Source organism: Hyaena hyaena, unplaced genomic scaffold (assembly GCF_003009895.1).
Source record: "Hyaena hyaena isolate Hyena2069 unplaced genomic scaffold, ASM300989v1 scaffold_429, whole genome shotgun sequence".
NCBI classification, from domain to species: domain Eukaryota; kingdom Metazoa; phylum Chordata; class Mammalia; order Carnivora; family Hyaenidae; genus Hyaena; species Hyaena hyaena.
In genome coordinates, this window is record NW_024081060.1 from 704,579 (window position 1) to 723,617 (window position 19,039).

A 19,039-nucleotide genomic window follows, 5' to 3' on the forward strand; every position below is an offset into this window, starting at 1 on the left:
AATAGTTTCTACTCACAGTGACCCTGTTCACCGCCAGCATGGAAAAAAAAATGTGAACAGGACACAAGGCTTAAAATCGACACATTTTACAGAAGTGTTGCAGATACTGGGGTACCTGGGTGGCTCAGTCCCTTAAAGCCTCTGACTTTGGCTCAGGTCATGATCTCTCAGTCCGTGAGTTCGAGCCCCGTGTCGGGCTCTGTGCTGACAGCTAGCTCAGAGCCTGGGGTCTGCTTCAGATTCTGTCTCCCCCTCTCTCTCTGACACTCCCCTGTTTGGATTCTCTCTCTCTCTCAAAAACCAAATAAACATTAAAAAGAAAAAAGTGCTGCAGATACTTACCCCAATTTTTTAATCCTAAAATTTATTGCATTATATTAAAAAGCAGGAAAGAATACGTAAATGCAGGAAAGTATTTTCCAGAAAATTTTAGTCTATTCCATTAAGGAAAATAATTCTTATTTCTTATACTTACACAAGACGCACTCCACATTGCAAGTCCACAGCAAGATTTGTAACAGCAAAATCAAATTCATCAAATGGTGTCTGAACATGGTTAACAGGTAATCCCAAAAAGCTAAGGTGACGGGAAAGGTCACCTTCACCGCTTAGAAAGTCTCGTGAAAAAGCCAGAAGAATTTCTTTGCTAGTCTATGGAGAAACAAGTTGCAGGTATTATATTCCAAGATTATACTTTTGTTTACAATAATAACAAATTCTTAAAATTTTGTGCATATAAAAATAAAGTAAAAATAATGGTAGAATTAAGAAAATATCAGGGGGCGCCTGTGTGGCTTAGTAGGTTAGGCGTCTGACTCTTGGTTTCAGCTCAGGTCATGATCTCACAGTTCATGGGATGGAGCCCCACATCAGGCTCTGTGCTGACAGTGCAGGGCCTGCTTGGGATTCTCTCTCTCTCTCTCTCTCTCTCTCTCTCTGCTTGTACCCCGCTCTTGTACATGTTCTCTCCCTCTCTCTCAAAATAAACAAATACACATTTAAAGAAAAAAATGTCAGTTTTATATCATTTGGTAATAATGAACATCTATTTCCAATTTAAGGCTTTAAAAAATTGCTCTTAATTAATAGACTCCAAAAATTAGTATCAATTTGATAATATGCTAAATTAGAAAAGAAATCTCTCCCCAACCCCACGTTAATTCCTCAGAAGTGTAGTTTCATTGATTCCCAAATCAAAGTTAATGTGGTGTGCTGGCAAAAGGTCAACCAATAAGTTAGTGGGGTTAGAACTACTAACTAGTAAGATAGACTACACAGGCATTCCTATTCCAATCCAGAGTACTGTGGCAAACTTAAAAGTTTTTAAGGAGAAAATATACAATAGAAACAAGCAAAAGTCTTAAATGTGAAATAGAAAAGACAATGAAAACCATACCTTGAATTCAGCATCTTTACAGAAGAGACAAGGATCATGATCGATAAGTCTGGAGATTTTGGCATAATCCAGGAAACAAACCAACAACAATAACTTTTTCAATGTAAACTTAGACAAAGCTTCTTCATGACCTTCAATGAAGTACAAAAAAACATAGCAAGTTATTATATGAAAGACAAGTTTCACCTTAAAATACGATAATAATGTGCTAATAAAGAAAAGTAATAATAACCACAAATAGAACTCTATGCACCTTTCTCAGTGTTTTATATGTATGAATTCACGTACTACTCATAGTAACTCTATGAGGCAGGTACCATTTAATATTTCCAGTTCATAGAGGAAGAAACAGAGGCACAGAGATATCAAGTGACTTAGTTTGTCTCACGCAACAAATATTTAATGAGCACCTACTATGCAGGTAGTATCCTAGGTGCCACATATATGGTAGCAAACTAAAACAGCTATAATCTCCACAGGCCTTAATGCCTACTTCTGGGGACAGGGTGAGTAGAGACAAAAAAAGGTAAAAATAATTATAGTGATGGAGGAAATGAGGGGGAATGATGAGGGTAAAGAAAGGGAGGAGAGTGGAGAGAGGGACTCTTCATATTAGCAGTTCTAAGAAGGGGAAATTTAAATAGAGACAGGAAGAATAAAAAGACGACATTTATGCATAGTGTGGAAAGGATGCAGTGGGGGCAGAACTACTTACCATCTCTATATAGATGAGGAACACTGGGGTGTCTATACTCAGCGGCTATATCAGGATTCCAAAGTAAGCGATTCAGAATAAACACAGCCAACCCTGTGACATCACTATTATCTTCCAAAGATATGAGTTCTCCATAAATTGTCTGAAAAGGAAGAAATTAAAGCTAAAGTCAAGACTATGTTACCTTTAAAAAACAAAAGTATACAAGAGGTGGGGAGAGCAGACTATGATCTTTTAAGGATCTGGCAATGTTCTATTTTCTAAATAGTAAGTAAATAACATGGATATTTGCTAAATAACTTCTATAAACTGTATATGTTTTGTGCAGTTTTTAGTGTATATGGTATATGATGAAAAAAGGCCAAAGGTCAGGGCTAAGATAAATTCTTAAATATCTGACAAGTGATATTTACATTTTAATGTTTTCCTTTAAAGAACTGTTAAATGTATGGGGTGCCTGGGTGACTCAGTCGATTAAGTAACCGATTTCAGCTCAGGTCATGATCTCATAGTTCGTGAGTTCAAGCCCTGCATTGGGCTCTGTGCTGACAGCTCAGAGCCTGGAGCCTGCTTCGTATTCTGTGTCTCCCTGTCTCTCTCTCTGCCCCCCACCTGTTCATGTTCTGTCTCTTTCTCTCTCCTCAAAATAAAACAAACATTAAAAAAAAAAAACAACTACCAAACATAGGCATATTGTTCAAATTCAATGAGAACTATTGCACTAAGTATATCATGAAGGTACAATAGAAACGTAAATATTCAAAATTTATATCAACATGTCTAGTTTAATGATTTTTAAAGCAATTAGAAAAACACTAAAAACATATCAAATTATACCCTATAACCTTACATTAACAAAATAGGGACAAAAGCATAGAAAGTATATGTCAAAACAGAAAATCTGTATTTTTATTTACCTATGTTTTTTGCCTTTGTCATTTTCTTAAAATCCTCAAAGGTCACGCCTACTCCCAGAACCTTAAGGGATAGCAGTGAGGTAAAGTATTTTGTTCACAAAGTCTCATCCCTCCCTTTCCTCTAAAAGGATTATACATCCCAGCCAACTGCCGTGGACATGCCCTCCTAGCTCATTTGCGTTTGGCCAAATAATGGGCTCTGGCCAGTGGAATATGTGCACTACATCCAAACAGAAGTTTTAAAAGGCATTAAGTTTCTGGGGCACCTGGGTGGCTTAGTCGGTTAAGCATCCGACTTTCGCTTAGGTCATGATCTCGCGGTTCATGGGTTCGAGCCCCGCGTCGGGCTCTGTGCTGACTGCCGGCTCAGAGCCTGGAGCCTGTTTCAGTCTGTGACTCCCTCTCTCTCTGACCCTCCCCTGCTCACGCTGTCTCTCTATCTCCTAGAAATAAATAAAACATTAAAAAAAAATTATTAAAAAAAAAAAAGGCATTAAGTTTCTACCTAAACCTCTTGCTTTTTACCTTTGGCACAAAACACTGTGTCCCAAATAGAGGGATTATACTCCAGGCTAAGGTTCTAAAATTACTTGACTTGTGAAGCAGAGCAGGCTGATAGTAATTTTCCAATTAATGAGAGTATACTAAATTGAAATAAGAAATCTTAGCAATGACACTATACAGCTGTGTGACCACAGTAAGCTTATCATTTGTTCTCTTTGGGCCTAAATTTCTTGATAAATAAAAGCCAAATTCTTGTTGACAATTCCTGTCAGTCCCGAAGATCATTCTATTCTAACACCTAGAATAAACTGAAGTGAGTCTATCTATTATATGTGTTATCTCACATAACTGTGGCAAAAAGCCTAAGGAAAATGTAAAAGTATACCAGTAAAAGATGAAAAAAATCTAGAAACACAAAGAGAATTTTTAAAATAAAATCATATTTTTAATAGTCAACTACTAAGGTCCCTTTCCATTCAGTTTTAAAATTCTAAGCATTACTGAGCCACGCACCAAGTGAAAAACTAAAATTCAACAACATTTTATGCTAAGTGCTATATCAATATGGCTACAAGTTTGGGCTCTGGCATCAGACTGGTATAGATTCAAATCCTGACTACTAATTGGCATTTGGCATGATACTTAAAATCTAAGCTTTAGTTTTGTCAGTGAAATGGAAATAATAATACCTCACTGGGTTTTGAAGAGGCTTCAATTAGAAAATATATTTACTTATTTAAAAAAAATTTTTTTAAACGTTTTTATTTATTATTGAGAGACAGAGAGAGGCAGAACATGAGCATGGGAGGGGCAGAGAGAGAGGGAGACACAGAATCTGAAGCAGTCTCCAGGCTCTGAGGTGTCAGCACAGAGCCCAACATGGGGCTCGAACTCAAAAACTGCGAAATCATGACCTGAGCTGAAGTTGGACACTTAACCGACTAAGCCACCCAGGTGCCCCTAGAAAATATATTTAAAACAGCCTAGTATTATTTTTTGTAAAAGCTCAAAAATGAGTTTATTATACCTGTTATTATATCAAGTACCAAATTATATATATTTAAGAAAACTAACAGGAAAGTTCTTTTGTGATAATATGGCAATAATATATAATGGCATGATCTAATTACTTGATGAGTATTTATTAAAGGACCTTAAATTTTATATTCAAAGATCAATTAAACTAACCAATGATTTTATAAGTGAAATGATATTTTGTTAAAGAATCTATTAAAAATATATAGTAAAAAGTCTACTAAAGGAATGTATAATAAAAAAGTACACAATAAAAGTAAATAATAAAAAATATTAAAAATAATTAAAAAAATTTTTAAGTATATCATTTCAAAAACTGAAGTGTCTATACTTACCTCTAGGCCAATTCGTAGCCATAAAGGATTATATGATAACAGCCAATTCAGGACTTTCTGCCTTTCTCCTGAAATACATGTGAAAAGCATGTAAGCTCAGACCACTAATCAAATAGAGACAATAAATAAAAGTTTATGGAGAGAAATCAGTGGAAAAAAGATAATCACGTATATGAAATCAGTTAGTTTAAATATATATCCATTCTTAAATGTATATGTGATCATATTAAAGTGCATAAGAAAGATTTTAGGCAGCAATGTGAAATCGTGTACAAATCTGACTCTAAAATACAAAATCTCAAGTGTTTTAAAAGAACTAATCTCAAGATTTCTAAATCTTCTTACCCACATCTTTCCAGAGGTGTCTATCTTTTCGAACAATCAACCGCCTAGCTTCAATTTCAATTTCAAGCTTCTTAATAGCTTTGACCATTTTTTCAGAAGTAAATAAACGACATGCTGCACGACGTAATCGATTCAGCCTGCACCGAGCAGTATAAGCTCTGAGAGACACTTCGTCTTTTGTAGGAGCTCTAGGAACACTGATTTTATGCTGACTCTCCACTCCCAAAAGAAGAGTAGCAGCATTTACTGGGTAAAAACAAAAGGAAGAACATTTCTGGTTAACTATAGATCCATATCCTTAAATCCAGCAATAAATGCAATTTAAGACAGCCAAAATAGGAAGTACTCTCTGCTCCTTCCAAGCTTGCTCTTCTCTTTTCTATTTCAAAATATAAGTGTCACCCTTCACTCAGTATCATAGGCCATTCTATCATTGCAACCTGGAGCTCTACCTGCAAAATGGATCCCAAGTCTAAAGTGAGAAGTTACTCCTCACACTCCCCACCACTATTATCCAAGTTCAGACACTATCATCTCTAACCTAGACTAATGAGACAGTCTCCTAACTGGTTTCTCTGTTTCCATCCTCTTTATAAATTAAAAGAAAAAAGGCTCCAAAAGATGTGACTTAAAAAAAAAATCATTTAAATTTTGAAATGCAATTTGAAATTTTATAAAACACATTTTCTCCCACAAAGAGAACTAAGTATCAGGCTGTGTTTACTTTTGGAGAAAAGGCAAACCAGCCTTAGAGATCATCTAGTCAAGGGGCCTTTTAATGTAAAAATCCTATATATTGTTCTTTAACATAGACTGGCCTCTCCCTAAACACTCTAACAATGGAGAAACTATCATCTTAAAAGCTAGTCTAGGTGATGGCTTGGCAATTTAAGTGTTTACAAAGATTCTTCCTTGAGTTGAACTGATCCCTATCATTTCTATGCAAGAGTAGGAAAAGGTAACTTTCCTTCTCTCTCAGGAAAAAAGCCTTTAGATGTTTGAAGGACAGCATATTTCCATCTTATTCTACACCAGAGTCTTCCCTTTTCCAGAACAAACACTGAGATGTTTCTCCATATCGACTGGTTTTAAGATTCCTCAAAATTCTATAGCTTGTCTACACACATCTTAAAGTAAGGTGCATGGAGGTGGAGATGACACAGGGAAGATAATATGCCTGAAAGGATCAGGTCATGCAAGGCTACTAGATTTATTCACCAGGACATTGCCCTTTATTAATGTGGTTAAGATTGAATTGGATTTCTTAGTAATCATGTTTCACTGTTAACTCAAACAGAACTTGTACTAAAATAAAATTCATTTCCCTGCAAGGCTGAAATTGAATTGGCTAATGAACAAGAATGGAAACCAAAAAGAAAAAAAAACAACAACAAAACGTTACTACCTTCAGTATAGAATTCCCTAAAAATTCTCACTTATATGAATCTTTAGCATTCATGTCAATGAATTAGTGAACTATGCTATTAACAATAATATATATGTATAATCAAAAAAAAGAAAATTCAAGTTAAAAAGTATCTGTTAAAACAGTATTATTTAACTTCAATATTAATTTAATGTTTACCTTCAGAAATATTTGTTTTTACAGTGAAGTCATCAGGAGTTAATATAAAATTTAGCCACCAAGTGAAGCCCTGCTCCTGCTTTTCCTTCCAGCGTTCATCATAAAACATGTTCTTTGCAGCAAACGGCATGGGGTGTCTAGGAATATCTAAGAATACAATTGGTTTATTGCTTGAGAAATTCTCTTTTAAATTATTATGCAATATATAGCAAAAACCATTTTTACTAGCAAAACCACCTTTAAAACACTGAACAATATTTGTTTTTCCACTATTTGCTGAAAACAGTTGAAAGCGCTTTAGGTATGAAATATAATCAAAGTTTAAAGGCAAAAAGTACAGCTGTACCTCCTGGTTATTTAAAAGTCCTAAGTTACCTGAGTAAGTTTCTCCGAAGTCTGAGAAAATATCCTAATTGTTATCTGAATACACATTTTTTAAATGCCTCCAGGCTTTAATTCAATGGAAAAAGTATCAATTCATTTCCATTTGAAATGCCATTAGTGCTTCATTCATTGCAGTTTTTCAACGACTTTAAAGATAATGAACACGTACCTGTTTTTAATGGTTTTATGAAGGTAAGAGTAGACTGTGCCACTGCAACAATGGGTTTTGTCCTTTTGTTTGTTTTAGAATTAGGAGTTCTATATACTGATGAATCTAAAATAAGTTAGAAAGCAGAATAATAGCATTAACAATGAAATAAATTCCATGAATGAACTCAAAGTTAAATTTGGGTTCTTCAGTATCACATCCATTTAGCAAATACTGAATAACTACTACGTGCTCCGTATTACACTATGAATGTGGTGGTCAATGAAACCTACACCTGGAAGTTAGAGACCAGAATCTACACTTTATCTTGGGTCTATAAAAACTAGGAGTCACATTCAATCAAAATTTATTTTATGTATATATTGCAGATTCTCTGGTAGGTGCTGAGAATGCAGAGGTGAAGATACAGCCCTAGCCCTTAGGAACTTCTCAGTCTAGTAGGGAAGTTTAAAAGGAATTACAATATATTACATAGAGGAAAAACACAACACTTAAGCAGCATTGAGAACAAGGAGAAGGGATGGCTAACGTCACTGAAAAGGGCAGGACAGCCTTCCTAAATGGAATACACTTGAGCGGACTCTTGAAGTGGAAGTTGGGCATGAGGAATGTGGCCTGTTGACAGAAATGCAATGTGCCTGAATAAAAAATACGTATCAGAAAAACAATACAAAAAGAGGCTGATAGAAGTAGAGAAGTAGAAAAGAGTTCAATCATAATAAAAATAATAGTGACAGCTAATGTTTGAATACTTTTTTTGCAGGCACGATCATAGTCTTTTAATATAGTATGCCTCATGCAATTATCCCAGAAAACCTATAAGAAGTGTATTATTATTGGGGCACCTGGGTGGCTCAGTTGGTTAAGCGTCCAACTTCAGTTCAGGTCATGATCTCATGGTTTGTGGGTTCGAGCCCCATGTCGGGGTCAGAGCTTGGACCCTGTTTCGGACTCTGTGTCTCCCTCTCTCTCTGACCTCCCCTGCTCATGTTATCTCTCTCTCTCTCAGTAATAAATTAAAAAAGAAAAAAAGAAGTGTATTATCTTATTTTCATTTTATACAGTTAGAATACTGGAGCTTAAAACAATTAAGTTAGTTGGTCAAAGTCACAAAACTAGTAAGTGGCAGAGATGGGCACTACAGTCCCAGAGCCTGCACTATTAATCAGTTGGAAGTACCCAATATGCCAATGAAAGATATAAATCTAGGGAGTGATACCACCATTTATAGTTTAGAAAACGGTGGCCAATGGAATAAAAGGGGTCAAGACTAGAGACAGAAAGCTAGGAGGAAGCTATTACAGTGGCGCAAGTTAGCTATTATGAGAATTTAAGTTAAAACACAAGTAGTAGAGACAAATTAGAAAAAGTTATTCTAATAGAACCTACAAGCCTTAATAACCACTGGCTAGGCAGGTGATAAAGAATGAGAACTGCAGATGATGTCCAGGTTATCTAACCCAAGTGATTGAGGGAGATAGTAGGTGGTACCTACAAAGGAAACTGCAATAAGAGTCACAGTGGCAAAGTGATGGTTTATAGGTTGATATAGATTATAACAGATGAGCAGCTCACTCCCTCAAAAGCAGATTTCATCAGATTATACACCTACTAAATATAAATGAAGAGCTGAGAAAAGACAAAAGAGGGTAAACTATGACCCAGAGGCAAAATCCATCCACTTTTGTACAGTCTACAATCCAAGAATAGTTTTTACATTTGTAAAAAGATGAGAAAAGAATAAAAATGACTGTATTTCACAACACATGCAAATTATATAAAATTCAAAATTCAGTGTCCATAAATAAAATTTTATTGGAACACAGAGGCACTTATTCATTTACACATTGTCTATGACTCTTTTTCCTTCTACAATAGTTGAGATCTGGTAGTTGCAATAGAGATCATTTGGCCTGCAACGCTAAATTTTTATTCTCTGCACCTTTAGAGTAATAGTTTGCTTAGTTTTGATTTAGAAGGATTGCAAATCTTTGTCAATTGTGAAAATAAGGAACACAGTCAATTGTGACATAATAGTTATTAGGTTCTGAGTTTCTTTTTATTTGAACCTTTTAAATATTAAGAGGAAAAATTCCTCAGTCTGAAACACTGCAGAAGCTAGTCCCTCTGCCTGGAGTCATTTTAATTTGTGAGAAGCCCTTCCTGGAAACCTCTCACAGCTCTTCGCCATTCACAAAAGCCAAGTAAAATGCCTCCACGTCTGTGCTTTCATGATTCCCTGTGCATAGCTCAGTCAGAGGACTGAGGGCAACTTTAAGACAGAAATTCTACTTTTTTTCCTCGTATCCATAAAGTCTAGAACAATGCATAGCACACAGTAGGCACCTTATCAATACTGAATAAATGCATCTTGGAAAACTGACTTTTTTCTCTGCTCTCCTAGGTTCACCAGAATAGAAAAAAGAGTCAGCCATTCTTAGTGACTTACAATGCTCTCATAAAGGCTCTTAAGTCAGATACTCAATGTGTCTAATTCTCTTTAAACCATGCAAAGAGGCTCAACTAGGTGGCCACCTTAAAGAAACTATAGGTTTAAACGTCAACATTTCAGTGGCTTATTTACTAAGTCATTAATTCATCATCTATTGGACACCTTGTAGAAAATCAAAACTGGTTTAGGTGTGTTCCTTATTCTCAAAGAACTCATTATCTAGTCAGATAATCTCTATAGGAAACAACACAGCCAAAGAAATAGAGTTTACAGGTACATACAAGGTGTCATATATGCTGAATTCAAATTTGCTTAGGGAAGGTACCTAGAGGGAAATTTATCAGGGAGTAGAGTTAATAAAAGCTCATTATAGTACTTGAAATAAATGAAAGATTTGAATTACTGAGAAAACAATCAGAAAGAGAAATTAAGAAAATAATTCCATTTACTATTGTATCAAAAGAATAAAATGCCTTAGAATAAATTTAACCAAGGAGGTGAAAGACTCATACACTGAAAACTGTAAGACACTGAGGAAAGAAACTGAAGACAAAAATAAAAAGAAAGACATTCCAGGCTCATGGATTTAAAGAATCAACATTGTTAACATGTTCATATATCCAAAGCAATCTACAGATTCAGTGAAATTCCTATCAAAATTACAATGGCATTTTTCACAAGAATAAAACAGATAATCTTAAAATCTCTATGGAACCACAAAAGCCCTGAAATAGCCAAAGCAACCTTGAGAAAGAAGAACCAAAGCTGAAGGCATAACACTCCAAGATTTCAAAGTATTGCCCTAGTTCCTACTGGAAAAGACTATAGAGAAGCCAAAGGTGAAAACAACGTCTGTTAGTAGGCCCTGCAACATCACAGACTAAATCAGGTGCTAATGGAAATAGTGTAAAGTGATCAAATTCTGTATTCGGAAGAAAGGGAATATACAATTTGTTATTTGGAGTGCCTGGGTGGCTCAGTCGGTTTTGGCTCAGGTCATGATCTCATGGTTCCTGAGAAGGAGCCCCACATAGGGCTCAGGACTGACAGTGCATAGCCTGCTTGGGATTCTCTCTCTCTCTATTCCTCTGGCTCTCTCTCTTTCAAAATAAATAAATAAACTTTATTTTTTTAAACATTTATTCATTTTTTTTGACAGAAAGAGAGAGAGAGCAGGGGAGAGGCAAAGAGAGAGACACACACAGAACCTGAAGCAGGCTCCAGGCTCTAAGCTATCAGCACAGAGCCTGATGGGGGGCTCGAATTCATTAAACATCAGGCCATGACCTGAGACAAAGTTGCTGCTTAACCAAATGAGCCACCCAGGCATCCCAATAAATAAACTTTAAAAAAGAAAAAGAAAAAAGAATGTGTTGATGGACTAAATTTGGAATGAGACAGAATGTTTGGATTCATAAGGAAAAGGTTGGAGAGAAACACACTCAAGGACATTTACAAGGTTTGGGCCTGAGATGAGAGGTCAGGAAGCAACATGCCAGGTAGATGTATCAGGGGAGAGCGGACAGCAAACGTTTGGCTTTGGACACATTAAAGATGTTCACTAGACAGTGAAACAGGAATGTTATATGTTGGATTAGAGGTCCATCCCAAAGATACAAAACTGGGAGGCTGCCATGTACAGGCAGCACTGACAGCTAGGAGACAGAATGAGATCAGCAGCAGAATGAGTAAAAGTAGGAAAAAGGTTCAATGACTAAGCCTTCACTTACTCCAGGATTTAGAGGCTTGGGTGAGAAAGAGCACTGCACGAGGACAACAGAGAAGCAGCCAGCGAAGTCGGTAGAGAACCAGGGGAGAGTAGGGATGGCAGAATAAACTGTTCCAAGAAGGCAGAGGTTCAAAGCATCCAACAGTTTGCTGATAGTTCACGATGAAGACTGAGAAATATCTACTGGATTTAACAGTAGGGAGGTTTCAAGGACCTTGATAAGAGAAGTTTCAGTGAAATAGTCAAAACCTGATTGACGTGGGTTCAAAAAATAGAACAGGAATTGGAAACCGCTAATAAAAAAGCAACTTTCTAAGTGATTTTTTACATTAAAAAGCACCTTTAACTCAAGTGTCATGTTTACACAAAAAAAGTATCCATATCTCGGTGAACTCTCACAAAGTGAATACTTAGGTTCTTGCAAGGAGTTTCGCTCAAAAGAAAGCAAAAGAATGGAGCAGGGGCTGGAGGAGAGATAAGCGGTATTCATAAGACATTTGTTTTTATTTTATTTTAAGAAGTGGAAGTAGTAACAGCATATTTGTATCAGAAATGACCCAGTAGAGAGTAAAAGCTGAAGATATGAGACAGAGAAAACAATTGCTAAAGCAACACCCTTGGGTTGAAGGGCACAGGATCTGTTGTGTTCACAGGATCTGTGTCAGCACAGGGCTTGCTTGGGATTCTGTCCCTCACTTTCTCTGCCCTTTCCCCTCTCTCTCTCTCAGAAATAAACAAACATTAAAAAATATTGTATTGATAACAATTATTTTGTGTGATTGTTATAAGTATTAAATGAGGTAATAGTACAGCGCTTACAGCTAGGTCTGACAAAACACATGCTCAGTCAATGTTACCTCCTATCATCAACCATGAGAGGAGGAATGAGAGGTGTTAGACGTTTCAGGTGAAAAGAAGGGAGGGGTAAGATCATCTAGAGTAAGACAATATAAGCCAATAAATCCAAAAAGATATAGCCAAAAAGATTTAAGGGCTTGCTTGAAACTAGTGGTCATTAATTTAAAGATCAACCAGCAAGGTTTAGGCACAGAACAGAGAGAGTTGGACTGGGATGGAATATACTAGACAAATACAATGAGGGAGAAGAGAGACGAATGAAATGATGATGAGGAGTGATGGAATCTAAGCTTTATAGGTAGGAAAGTAAGGACATGTCAGAGTGAGGACTGTGGAAACCAGGATGGATTAAAGGATTGTGTGAGTAGGAGGAGAAAAAATGTTGGAGCTGGGTTTCTAGAGAAAATGCTAAAACCACAGAGATGGTGATTGGAGATGGAGATGCTTTTAGGAGAGTGTGGCCTAAGTGTGGCCTGGACTAAGGTGAGGCAAGTGAAGTACTTCCCCTGGGTATAAAACGTGGGGTGGGTACCAAATAACTCATAATCAAGGTTAAGTATTTTAATGCACTATTGTTTAAAATTGAAATTAATGCAAAAACATCATAAAGAACAAAATATCAAAGTTTAAATAAGAACAAAAAACGATTTTAGAATTTAGCCCCACACTTTTCCATCTTCTACTAAGCAAACTGGTAAATGAAAAGTACAACTTAATGCAAGCTTATCAACAGGACATTAACTAAACCAAAAGAAACAGAAAATATATTCCTTATATATATACTTTCATTAAAGATTTTACAAACAAGACTTACCAGTTTTCTTCCTCAGGTTTGATTTCTCTCTGTAGCTAATACATTTTGAGATGGGTGTTACCATCTTTTTTGTTTTTTTAACAGTTGACGTCTTAGATTCCACAGGAGAAAAATGGATTCTTTTGATTTCTTGTACTTCTGTATGTTCTGTAACTGTAACTCTCACATGTGCATCTTCCTTGTTTCCCTCACTCTTTCTTTTACGGGCAACTAAAGTAGTCTTTGAGGAAGGAGTTATTGCACTTTTATAACTTTTAGATTTACTGAATACAGGATCTATAACTGGAAGACAAGACTGAAAACCACTTTTCTCTTTTTGATGATCTGTTACTTTTTCAAATTCACCTGGGACACCGTTGAGACATTTTTTTGCCTTTGGTTTATTAGCCTCAGTTTGTTTTTCTCTGCTACAAGTGGGTTTGCTTTTAGTAACAGTGGCAGAAAGTATTGGGCGTCTCGTAAGCTTATCATGGCTGTAACTAGAAATATTCTGAATTGCGGAAAATTTAGGCTGACTTTTTGTAAAACTGTAGCAATCTGACTTCATTTCTAAAGCTTTGGGTTCTTCAAAAATAGCTTTGGGAGATTGTGAACCTTGACATTCACGAATACTAGGTAAAACTCCATTTGTTCTCTGATCTTGAGGAGACTGTGAGACCTGAGAATTTTTATTTGATAATGATGATAATTTACATGTTTGCTGAGATATACATATATATGCCATATTATCTTTTACAAATTGATTTGGAGACAGAATTGGGTTAATTAAGTCTGATTCTAGATCCTGATTTAATCCATAATTATCATTTATGAAAGAATCTGGGCTTAAAATTGTCCGGTAAGTTTCATGTACAGTTTTTGATTCCAAATGCACAGGCCTTGAATTATCTTTCATAAATGTATCTGATGAAAGACATGTTGCTACCTCTAGTTCATTATTAGCTGCATGGCTGTTATTTACAAAGGAATCTGGACTTAGAAAATTTCCTTGCCTTTGTATAATGTTCAAAGTTGAAGAACAGGTTGGGGTAAGAATAAGTTTACTATTCTCTTCAATTTGGCCACTCATATTATTTATGGAGTTAAAGGAAGTTTCACTTATAACTTTCTCATTAAAATTAAAATCTTCTGAACCATCATCACCTTCTACTTTCAACAGTTCCCCATTTTCACAGGCATGAAGAGATGTGTATGTAGTAGATCGACGTACAGAAAGAGGCAAGGAAGTTTCACCATGGCATTCTTTGAAAATGGGACTAATAGGCGATAATGATATTTTATTTTCTTCAAGGCTTAAAGAGTTGTTTTCTGTTAGGAAACAGCCTTCTTTCATAGCCAAATTTTCACAAGCTTGTAGTGGGCTCCGAACTCTGTCAACTTTTTGGGAAACACAAAATGTTTTATTAACATTTTGAATATAGGAAATCCCCTTATTATTTGAAGAGGCTGACATTTTCTTCTTATTAATTGTGTCCCAAAGACTTCTCTGCAAAAATAAGCAAAACATACAGATTAAGTTGACAGCTACTGAAAATTACCTTTAAATTAGCAATATTATGCATGTTACTTTAAGACTTCATCAAAATAATTTTTATATATTATTTTCTTAGAGTAAATCAGAGAATGATTAAAACTTATTACCTTTTTCTTTTTCTGCTCTTCTGCATTTCCTAGTAATATAGCTTGGTGTTTCAGAACATCATTTACAAGAAAGGTCACAATCGCTCTTACTCGGCCTTCTCTTAATGGTGTCCAGTTAACAGAAATAATGATTTTTTCTTTAGGCTATAATTAAAGAACACATTTTGAATGACTATAAAAGTAGTGATGCATAATAACCAAAACATATTATGTACAATTTAGAATATAGTAGAGGATTAATAATTGTTGGTCACCAATACTCTACACCATGATAATATTTAACAGGTCAAATATATTTTCCTACCCTATCCATTTCATTATAAGGAAAAAACCCACTAGTAATAATAAGATTCAACAAGAAAATAAAATCATAATAAAGTCTTAATTGCATCTGTAGCTCATGGCCTGGCAGGAATTTGTCGAATGCAAAACCCTAACAATGATGAAACAAACTGTGCCCATTGTTTTTCAGGGGAGAAAAGACAAGTTTTGTTTTGGAGTAGAAACCATAAAATATCATAAATAGCTAGTTTTAAAATATAACATTAAAAAAATGACGGGCGCCTGGGTGGTTTAGTCAGTTAAGTGACGGACTCGATTTTGGCTCAGGTCACGATCTCATGGTTCCTGAGTTCGAGCCCTGAATCAGGCTGTGAGCTGACAGTGTGGAGCCTGCGTGGGATTCTCTCTCTCTCTCTCTCTCTCTCTCTCTCTGGTCTCCTTCTCTCCTCTCTCAAAAATAAGTCAATAAACATTAAAAAAATAAATAAAATGTAACTTAAAAAAGTGAACTTTTACCCTGTAAAACAGCAATATTCTAACAATACAAAATGAGGAACCATAAAACAACTTAGTCCACATAACAAAAATAAAAAGTATTACATTGATGGGAGGAAAAAAAAATCTCTTTCCACAGAAAGAAAAGCAAGCATTCTTAAAATAGAGGAGAGAGAAAAGTTCTTAAGTGTAACTGAACCACCATCTGCACAGGCCAATGGCCCTCAGATGAGAGCCTCCTCCCTCTGCCTTATGCAGCAGTTGCTTAGACAACTGCCAGACTCCATCAGTTAATGGCTTATTTTCACACTTCAGAGGTTCTGCTCAATGGAAAGGCCACAGCCATCAAAATAAGAACATACATTTTCCAATTGGTAACAGGGATGGGAACATTCCCATGGCTAATGCAATGCATTAAAGGTACCCGGGTTGTTCTTGAAACAAGTCATAAAATTAAACTGGATTCCCCCATTAAAACTACACTACAGCATAGGAAACAACGGATTAAAATATTAAAGCGTGCAAACAAACAAACAAAAAAATCACACACACAAAAAACACAAACCCTGAACAGGTGCTTTCATTTTTTTTTTTTTTTTTTTTTGCTGTAGATGTATTTAGCCAAAACAAAGCTCACTATTTCATCAGCATAGTTACCCTGACTGTATTTGGAGTCAGTTTCCCTGATACATATGGAAACTAAAATGCATATGAAGATGACTGATAGGAAGCAAAAAAATTTTTAAAAGCTGCTCTAACCAAGGTACTCCTGGCAATCTTAAAAACAGATAGATGGATAGGCAAGAGTCTTAACTCTAGAACTTCAAGTCTTTGGCAACGCCTTAGGTCCATTAAAAAGCTATTTAATAGAGGTCTATTAGAATGCTTCCAATGATGCTCCGTGCACGCGCGGTGATGTGCTGTCACCGCCCAAGTTACCGCCCACCCGAGCCTTCCTTAGAGCCTGTGGGGCCAGGACCAGCCCAGAGTCAGTGAAAAGGAACTACGGGTCTTTCCTTTGTGGGTTTCTTTTCCAAGCCGCGCCCCTCCTAGGGAGGGTGCGGGAGAGCCCGCAGAGGGGGCGCGGTCCGGGCACGCCCAGCCCCCCACCTACCTGTAGCTCAAACGACCGCGGCGAGATGCTGAAGCCCTGCTCGGCGGCTGGGAAGTGGGAGATCTTCACTTCGGCCACCTCTTCGTTAGGGTTGTCCAGGGCCAGAGGCAGGGTCCGCGAGGCTCCGAGGCGCACATCCCCGAAACAGAGGAAAGGCGACCTGCAGAAGTGGCTGAGAGACAGGACCGGCGGGGAAGCTGCCGCCACCTCGGCCGCTGAGCCCCGCGGCCTGGCCGACGGCCTCCGCTCGGTGGGGCTCACCTCCCAGCTTCGCCCCACACGCCGGGTCGCCATGGCAGCTTCGCGACGCCTCCCGGTTCTGGCGCCGCTCCCACGAGGCTGCTCTGGAGCCGGGACCCCGCCCGCGTCCCGTCGGAGGTGGCTGTGGAGGTCGTGAGAGCGAATTCGCCCCCCTTTCGTTTCCAGTAGCCGACACGCCAGAAAAACGAAACAAACGCCACAAATTCGCACACTCCAAAGGGGAGCAAGACAAGTTCGGCCCTAACCTCGGTTTAAACTTCTCGCCTCCACCAATGGGCGCTCCCGGGCACCGCCCACCTCCTCACGAGGCCAATCAGTGAGCAGCAGCCCTTAGCCAATGAGACGACGGCGCCTTATTTAAACGATCATCTCGGCCGCCCGTCTTCCTTTGGAGGCGGCGAAATTCGTGGCGGAGTCTTGGTTACACCCTGAAACTGTGGTTTAAAATTGAAATTCGCCTTTTTTATTTGTAAACAGCTTGGGTTAAAAGGAAGAGAGTAACAGCATTTCCACATTAAATGTAGCAATCATTGCGGGTGCCCAGGTCCACCTTTGGTAAAACCGTTAGGTAGGCAAAAAATTAGTTTAAATCACTCTCATCTAATGTGCCCCACCCAGAACTATATTCACTAGGTCTCCTTTTGCGGTTTCCTGGGGACGAAAGGGAGAAAAATGAAGAAAATTAAATTATAATTGTGTGAACGTGCTTATTTCAGCAACTGACCATAACAGGTGCTCAGTAATTTTGTTACATGCTGGTTTTTAACCTCGGGATACTGGGAGCAAAACTAGATAAACAAAAGAAAACCGAGGTTCCCAATAATTTATAAGTAATGATTTTGACAGTCAGTGCCCTTGACAAATAACTTTTTTATTTTAATCTTAATTATAGGTGTTTCAAAATGATTATGGCTTGCATATTAGTAATACTATTATGCAAGGGATTGTTTAAAGTCCTTTATACTTTTATCTCAACTTTCACTTCAACCCTGTGAGATAGCTACTATTATTTGTATTTTACAGACCGAGCAATACAGAGCATACAAGACAGCAAGTTGTAAAGCTAGGATATGTACACAGGCAGTTAGTTGGTCCATATTCTCGCTTTTACCCACTATACCATACTGCCTCTAAAGATAGTAAGAAACTAAAAAATAATATATGGATGTGTGTATCGGGACACAAAGTATGAGAAAACAAAGTCTCTGAGTAGAAAACTAAAGGAAAAAGGCGAGATACTAAAGTATATTACTGACACGCAACAGGACCTGAAGTTGAGTCCTGTTAACAATTTTTAAACATAATTGTTTGTTTATGGAATCTTTTAGGACTGATGCACAATGAGAACACTACTAGCTTTTTCTTAAGCAAAAAAAGTTAATATGAAGTATAATTATTTTCAAGTGCACTTAATTTATTTCATATTGTGAATGTTATTTATCAAATTAACATTGAACATTTAAGCCCTCTAAAGCTTAAGTCACTGAAATGCTTGATTCCCTTTATTTTTAACATGATGATACCACATTTTGTTTATATGTGTTCTCCATAGCTTTTCATAAATGCTGTTAATTCACAATATTTTTTGAAAAAGCAGAATGAACTGTACTGGATATTTTTTATTTGCCCCTCCATTTCCACTCTTCACTATTTTCCAGGCTGCTCTTTGCTGTGGGATTCTAATCTGTATTCTATATATGCTACATTAATAGCTTTTCCTTCTCCATGGCTTCTGTTTTGCTTCAGAGAGGGAGGTCACTAAAAGTACTTACTTCCTCCACTCCTCTCCTGCCTTGGGCTGACTACATCTCAACATAGTTGAACAACACATGGTAGAACAGGTGGCCTCTCCCCTCATCCCTTCAGATCTGGGGGTGGGAATACCATAGTTGTTAATAATCCCACGGTATTGCACTACTGCTTGTTACCCTACAAACTGGTCACATCTTTGCAAATACAGTTGACCCTAGAACAACATAGGTTTGAACTGCACCCTTTCACTTACAGG

General features: G+C 37.2%; 1 protein-coding gene across 2 annotated transcripts in view; it reads right to left on the reverse strand.

Moving 5' to 3' along the window:
* The window catches only part of ASPM (assembly factor for spindle microtubules), a 53,488-nt gene extending 36,122 nt beyond the window's left edge, over positions 1–17,366 (reverse strand). For both annotated transcript variants that reach the window (XM_039252692.1, XM_039252691.1), the window contains exons 1-10: positions 16,771–17,366; positions 14,880–15,023; positions 13,239–14,724; positions 7,386–7,490; positions 6,833–6,979; positions 5,248–5,493; positions 4,903–4,970; positions 2,112–2,253; positions 1,397–1,527; positions 476–651 (exon numbers count right to left, since the gene is read on the reverse strand). In XM_039252692.1, the coding sequence (XP_039108623.1) occupies positions 476–651; positions 1,397–1,527; positions 2,112–2,253; positions 4,903–4,970; positions 5,248–5,493; positions 6,833–6,979; positions 7,386–7,490; positions 13,239–14,724; positions 14,880–15,023; positions 16,771–17,064 (2,939 nt within the window). In that variant the 5' untranslated portion in view covers positions 17,065–17,366. The remainder of the gene's footprint in view (positions 1–475; positions 652–1,396; positions 1,528–2,111; positions 2,254–4,902; positions 4,971–5,247; positions 5,494–6,832; positions 6,980–7,385; positions 7,491–13,238; positions 14,725–14,879; positions 15,024–16,770) is intronic.
* Between the last annotated feature and the right edge of the window lie 1,673 nt (positions 17,367–19,039).